Here is a 7719-nt window from a genome sequence, read left to right as displayed (position 1 = left end):
GTGTTATTTACTTAAATAGCACGAGAATTCTGGATCAATCTGAAAAATCTCTATCCCTTCCACACACTACTCCTTTCCCCTGTCGAGTGAGTCACGCCTATCTCGAAAGGGAAATGGCTTAATGGTGTAATAATAATAATAATAATAATAATAATATATCGTACATTGTCCAAATATTTTTTACTTGTTTGCAATTTTTTCCTGTTCCTGTTCGGCGGATACATAAAGTAAAAGGCTTAATGATGTTGTATACATTTTTACAGATTTTTCCTATCACTTTAACAAATAAAAAAGACCCTTGGGTCTCACAGACCCCCGTTTACAGCGGTAAGGTGCCAAAGACACATGTATACAGTGCGAGTGCTAATTCCAGTAATTCAGTTAATACCTAAATTTCGTGAATTCCTTAATTCTAGGAACTCCATCAATTCCGTGCATTACATGAATTCCGTGAATTCCATCAATTACGTCAATTCCCTAAATTCCTTTAATTCCGCGAATTCCATGAATACGTAAGCTCAGTCCCCTACCTTGCCGGACAGTGACGATTCTCATGGTACTTCAAAAACAGCGCTCGATTTCGTGCGTGAAATGCGTACACTTTAACTACATTTTTTCAAGCATCATAAATATTATAACTCATTACGAAACTTGCGCTTCCCACTCGATAATTTGTGTCCAATTGAAAAACTTCATCAAAATCATTTGTAAATCTTGTTCAAATCTACTGAAAAGAACGCTTTAAACTTACTGATGTCTTAAAAACAAAAATTGCATATTTTTTCAAATGATCCAACTTTTCCAAAGAAATTTCATGATAATAGTTTCGAAATACATTTGAATTGATATTTCTTAAACTAATAAAAAAAATTGTTTTCCTCTTTTTGAAAAGCCATATAACTTTTTGAATTTTTATCAAATTTAAAAATGCCATTAGGATAATTTGCATGTTTTTTTGCCGTGTACCAGAAAATTTGAAGAAAAAAAAATCTAAAACTCATAAAAATTTTGTATTCAAATTTTGAAAAAACTTCCAACTTTTTGAATGTTTGTCTGATCGAAAAACTTAACTGAGATAGTTTCTAAATATATTTGGTATTTAGTGACGAATTTAAATGAAATTTCCTAATCTATCTATACTTTTGAAAATGTTCAGAAAAATATTTAAAAAATATTTTTCTGAACATTTTCAAAAGTATAGATAGATTCTAATTTTCATTTAAATTGACAATTTTATTAAAATAACTTGATAGCTTTTAAACCATCTATATAAGAAACTTTGACAACAATTCCTAAAATTTGAAGACCACAAAATTCAAAATTTGAAAATGTGCCGAAACGTAAAAATACGTTAAAAACCTGAGATCGAAAATTTGGACGATTACACTACACTCATGAATGAACATGTAAAAACAGTCAGTATCGGTATTTTTTATCGGTACATACAATTTTTTACCGGTAACGACACTATACACTTCTTTAAAAAAAAAGTAACCTTGTGGCGCTATGACCAGCCAAGCCGCGAATACAACACTGGCTTTATTTAAAATTGAAAAGTTATTAATTCTCGGTCTTGGCCGAAAATAAATCACCGGTCTTCCGTATCAGCATAAAAATATCTTATGTAATCCAACGCCTTTCTTTGTTCAAAAATACACCAATCGTGACTCTTTCTTGGGAGTTATGAAAAACGCACTATTTGAACGATTTTGAGGAGTTTCAACAAGAATTTCATAATTTACTAATAAAAAATCCTATAATGATAACATCAATATCAGAATTAATAATGGATTAGAGGACGTGTAATTTGTAAACAGTCGGTATGTGATTAATAAATTTCCATTCTTTTGATATGGAAAATTTCGAGCCTACGCCTGATTTCGTAAACAAACTTTTGATCTTAAAATAATAATTTGTATATGCTCGGTACATAATTGTGAAAAAATTAGGAATCTAAAAAAAGTAGTGACAAATTTTTATGTTTAGACTGTAGGGGTATGCTTGATTGCGCCCGGGCGAACAAGAAAGACCATACAAAAATTAACAGAATTTTTTTCCAGTACCTTTTGAAACTACAATTTTACTGTTTTATAAACAGTTCTAAAGACTACATTGGTAATTATGCGAAAACTCACCTTGTGTGTAAGGAATACCGGGCAACAACACCAATAAGCTACACGCTAGAATAATATTCACTCGCGACATTTTTCCGATTTTAGACGTCGCTATCACAAAAAGGAAACGTAGAAAATCTACTTTTGAGAGATTTGTAAGTCAATCACTGGATCACTAGACTTGAACAAATTGGGGTTAAACAAACGCTTAACTTTTAAGTTTTAACAACCACTGAGCGTCCACTCTGCAATCTATATCGATTAACTACATCCAGCATCCACTGAGTTCAACTGGTCCAACTCAAGACTCCAATCCAACTGAACATGCTCACTCCCACTTACTGCTACACTGGCTGTCAGCTGTCTGCATCCAATGCTACCACACCACTGCCACCACTGGCTAGGCATAGGCTAGCAATTCAACTTCAATTCAATGACGTCGTTCACGTTTTCTGAGAATCTCACTATCTCAGTGGTTCTCAATGTTTTCAACTCTTCCAGTGACTGAGAGAGTATCAGTCTTCTATTAGTTACAAATCACAATAAAAATCTGAGAGATAGAGAGAGAGAAATAGAAAAAAAAACATGAAAAACACAAGAGAAATAAGTTTCCCAAGTTCCCATCACTGCAATTCTGGTGAGATTCTAGAAATATTCTAGTCTATTCGTAGGTCACGTGATCAGTAATGTACGAGCAGAATTCAGTTGTTGGCGTAAATTAATTAAATAAGAAAGATTTTTAAGTTCCAGATATCCAGTCTATAAAAAAACAACTTAAAATATAATAAAAAATTAAATTAAAAATTAAACTTTCTTAATGCAGACTTTAAATAATATATTATTCAATATTAAAAAAACAGGGTGGCCGGAGTATTAATAACATCAAAAGTTCCCGATAATTTCCCGATTCGCAAACTTTTTTCACGGTTAATGAAATTAAAAAATTTTAATTCAAAAGCTACAAATTTTTCCCATTTCAAATAATAAATACTGAACTGCAAATCATTTTAAGCAATTTTAAGCTATAGAAATATGAAAAATTGAACAATTGCATTTTTGTTATAAAATAACCAATTCTTAAATTAAAAGTTTATTATTTCAGTTTAAACAGTATAAAACTTCTTAAAAAGCTTTAAAATTTGATTTCAAAAATTTGAAACATCTACAAAATAAAAAATACTTAAAATCATCCAGATTAATTTTGGACAATTTTGAAAATCTTACTAAATATTCTCTTAAAATTAATTTTTCAAAGCAAAAAGTTATTTTCAAATTTCCTAGGAATCTTGAGAAAATATTTTTCATTCATTAGAAACCTCTTATAATTCCAAAAAGCTTCCACATTTTTTGTTTGGATTTTGTCGGTATTCATAGAAACTTCGTATACATTATTTGAAACCATTTTAAATTTTTATTTAATTTTTCATCTTTTCAGACCTTCTAAATATCAATTCAACTTAATCCATTTTTTTTCATAGGAATTATAGGCGCTCATAATTTATTATACATAAAAATTGAACAATTTTACTTGTAAATTAAATTTATTAAATAGAAAAATTAAAATTGTAACGTTCACTAATTAGTTCTGAATATTTGATTTATAATTACTGATTTTACATGAACAATCAAATCTTTCTAAATATTAAGCAATTGGCAATTTTTCTTAATTAAAATTTTTTTAAATTTTGTACTGAAACAATATTTTTAATTCAATAAGTCTTTAATTATGAATATATTATTTTGAAGTTATTTTTAAATTAAAAATAGTTTCTAAAGTTTCAATCAAACGTTTACATTGTTTTAACTACTAAGGCTTTACAATTGAAACATTTTAATTTTTAATGTTAAGTCTGGCAGTTCTTAAATTTTAAACTGATTCTGAAACGACTTCTAAAATATATTATTGTTCACTTTTCAATCCTTGATGTATAGTTTGATTTTAAAAATCATTATAGTTTATATTCAAATTTGATCAATTAGAAGGGCTTTTTACCAAAAATGGTCGATTTAAAAATCTAATAATTTTTAATTTTTAAGTCTTCAAAACTGCATTTTAAAATTCTTTAAATGAAAAATGTAAGGTTAAAAATTAAATTCTAGAATAGAAAATTTCAACTGCTTATTTAAAAAACGCTTGAAATCAAACTTGGGGCAGATTCTTTTTTTCTAAAAATTGGTAAAATTCGAACTGTAATATCGAACTAACCCAAGTTTATGAGGGCAAGTATATGTTTCGATTCATTTTATAAGGCTCAACAAATGATTTTTGTATCTAAACATGCCTTTTTAATTATTTTTTTTTACTTTCTCATAGAGGGAGGCCTATAATTACTTAAATTTTAAAATCTACGAATGTTCTTCTTTGTTCTTTAAGACACCACAAAATTTTACTGTTGAGAAAAAATAAATGTCAAAGGATTTTATAGATATTTTCGCAAAAATATGGAAACAGTTCGAGATAGAGGGAAGTTTAAAGATAAATTTTTCTATAAATTTGGTAGAGAAAACATTTTTCCACCCTTCAATTTCAAAGTGTATAGAATAAGGTGATCTAAAAAATATTTTTTTTCTAAAATGGTTCCACTACAAATTGTTTTTTTTTGCATGTCAAATTAACACCATGTGCAATTTAAATGAAATAAGAATTTTTTGAAAAAATGGGCTTGCACCATATAATATACAATTTAAATTTTAAACAGTTAATTTTTAAACTTTAGTTTTGAATATTTTAAATGGTTTTTTAACGAATTAAATTTTACTTGAGAATATTCGACTCTTAATGGAATAAAGAAATAAGAAAGAAGTGCACTAGTACTCTAAATTGGCTTTATTGTCAATTTGATAAAAAATTACCTAACATTCTGCAGAACATTTTTTACATGTTTACTGTTTGATTCATATAGGCGTCAAACCTTTGTAACCTAATAACCCCCGATTAGCCTTTCTACCATTTAAATATAATATTTTCATGAAAATTAACTTAATTATTTCCTAAGACTTTATGACATAATAAAAATATAATACAAAGAAAAATACAGCTTTGTAATTAAATGCACCTTTCCACCATCTATAATAAAATTAGTATACTCACTTTAATATCACTTTTTAAATCCTTTTGTGATGTATCAGATAATTAATAAATTATTATAGTGCTAAGTAAATAAATCACGTATCAGATAAGAACAGAAATGCACTTTAAAGTCTTTCGTTACATAAAAAAATGTCTACCGTTGGATTCAATTTAATTTTTACTCAGCTCTATGAAGTTTACAAAAGTTTATTTTTAGAGAAAAAAAAACCCATAATTTTCTATCAAGCTTTCTACTTAAGAAATACTTTCACTTATCACATTCCCCAAAAGCTGGCCCATATCATTCGAGTTTTTGAGTACAAAGGAATGATAAAAACCTCGCTTACAAAGTTGCATATCGACATCTGGAAATCTAGCTCGCATATTTTGATAATAACTAACCGGCACCCAACCGTCTTTGCTTCCATAATAAAACCAAAGTTTTTCCTTGTGTTGGGTCACAAGATCTGCATCGAGTTCCTTCACAACTGCCATTTCCTGCTTGGCCAGGGCGAAAACTTTCCGCAAAACTGGTGGTTGAAGTAGTTGAAGAATCGCGTTTGTACTTTTTCTTGGATAACCATAAAAGAATCCAAAGGTGGACACCAGAAAATATTGTAGGAATGTAGGAAACAAAGACAGAATCCAGGACAGGAAGACCAACAAAGTTGCAATTTTCAGTACCTTGAAATTAAATTTTCGCTGTAGTATATTTTTATAAATGTCTCAGATATTATAGCAGGCCGCACAGTTCCTATGTGATAAAATATAGGGACCAGGGGTACTCTTTGTCACGCTCAATTCAAATGAAATTGAAAAGAATGTTTAAAATAAAATAATAAAAACATTGATTTTCGTAAAATTTAAATGAATTTAGAGGAATTTAAGGTAAACGAGAAGTACTCAATAAAACTCGTAAAAATGCAAAGTGAATTACAAAAAAATCGAATGAATTGAAAACAATTTCAAAATACGAATAAACTTCATTAAATTCAGTGGCTTTGAAATACGTTAAAATACTTCAGGATTATTGAAATAAAAACTTTTAAAAATTTAACAAAAAATCCATTGAATGAAGTAGAATTTTACTAAATTTAGAAGAATTCAAACGACTAAACGAATTCGAGAAAATTCAAAAGAATTAAAAACAATTCAGGGTAAAATAATAAGAATTCAGGGTGAATTCCAGAAAATAATTTGAAGTCACTTCAAATTTTGGAAATCTGACTAATTTCTAATAACAAAAGTGACTAATCACTACAAATCAATTCAAGTTGAATTTAAAAGACTCCAAATGAGTTGGACAAAAATTTTCATCCAAAAAATTGTACTGACATTAGCAAAATTTTGAGTGAATTTAGAGGGATTTAAGAGAAATGAGAAAAATTCGATGGAATTAATTTTCAACATCAAGCTGATTTAAAAAAACAATGATGTAAATAAATTGAAAAGAATTCAAAAACATGAAAAAATGGATTGATATTAATAAGTTTGTAATAAGTTTATAAAAATTAAACAGCATTGAAAGGAATTTGATTAGAGCCTACGTATTTAAGGTAAAATTGAGTGAATTTAGAAGAATTCAAAAAGATTAAAAATAATTCGGGATAAATTAATAAGAATTCAGGGCGAATTCCAACTGAATTACAAAAAGTATTCGAAAATCTCGTGAAATATTTTTAACTCTACTGTATTAAAATCCTTGGAAATCCCTTGAAATTGTTTACATTTATTTGAAAATGCCTTGATATAAAATAAATAAAAAATTTCAAATCCTTTGATATATTTTGAATTCCCTTGAAACACTTTAAAGCTCTTGGAAATGCCTAAGAATCTTTTGCAATACCATAAAATATTGCAAATCCTTTTATATCCCATAAAATTATAGAAATCAATTAAAATTTTCTTCGTAATCTTTTAAAATAACCTAAAATATTTCAAATTCCTTGAAATCTTTTGAAACTTTTTTCAAGCTATTAAAAATGCCAAGGAATTAAAAAAAAATAAAACATTTCAAATCCTTTGATTATTTTATCAATTTATCCTCATGATCAGTTAAATACAAAAATTTTGTAATTCAAGAAAAATCCATTGAATTGAGTAGAATTGAGTAAACTTAGAAGAATTTAAACGAATTAAAAAATTCCAAAGAATTATATGAAATAAATTTTATTTCAATTATTTTAGGTTTCTCGTGAATAAATTGTTTGAAATCCACTAAAATATTAAAAAATCCCGTGACATTCTATAATATCTGATATTTCCTGAAATCCTGGAAAATGCATTAAAATACCTTAAGAGCTTTAAAAACCATTGGTTTTGTCCATTGCTTAAAATAAATTAAGTATTAATATTATAATATTAATATTATAATATTAATAATAAATTAATTATCAAAATAATTTAAGCATTCTTTGGAATCATTTAAAATACCCCTAGATATTTAAAATCCTTTCAAGTCTTTTGAAATACATTGAAACTTTCAAAAACTCTTGGAAATGTCTTAATAAATAATAAATAAATAAATAATAAATA

General features: G+C 27.4%; 2 protein-coding genes across 3 annotated transcripts in view; both read right to left on the bottom strand.

The window, feature by feature from the left end:
• The window catches only part of LOC117176302, a 27988-nt gene extending 25459 nt beyond the window's left edge, over window positions 1-2529 (bottom strand). The window contains exon 1 of one of the 2 annotated variants that reach the window (XM_033366501.1): window positions 2136-2529. In XM_033366501.1, the coding sequence (XP_033222392.1) occupies window positions 2136-2205 (70 nt within the window). In that variant the 5' untranslated portion in view covers window positions 2206-2529. The remainder of the gene's footprint in view (window positions 1-2135) is intronic. The other variant, XM_033366502.1, reaches the window with a different exon arrangement.
• A 2390-nt stretch (window positions 2530-4919) lies between these two features.
• The window catches only part of LOC117177179 (lipid droplet-associated hydrolase), a 10567-nt gene continuing 7767 nt past the window's right edge, over window positions 4920-7719 (bottom strand). The window contains exon 5 of the mRNA XM_033367692.1: window positions 4920-5868. Within this exon, the coding sequence (XP_033223583.1) occupies window positions 5440-5868 (429 nt within the window). The 3' untranslated portion in view covers window positions 4920-5439. The remainder of the gene's footprint in view (window positions 5869-7719) is intronic.

The sequence above is a fragment of the Belonocnema kinseyi genome, chromosome 7 (genome assembly GCF_010883055.1).
Source record: "Belonocnema kinseyi isolate 2016_QV_RU_SX_M_011 chromosome 7, B_treatae_v1, whole genome shotgun sequence".
NCBI classification, from domain to species: Eukaryota; Metazoa; Arthropoda; class Insecta; order Hymenoptera; family Cynipidae; genus Belonocnema; species Belonocnema kinseyi.
Note: the sequence above shows the minus strand (reverse complement) of the source record. Positions and strands in the feature narration are given on the sequence as shown.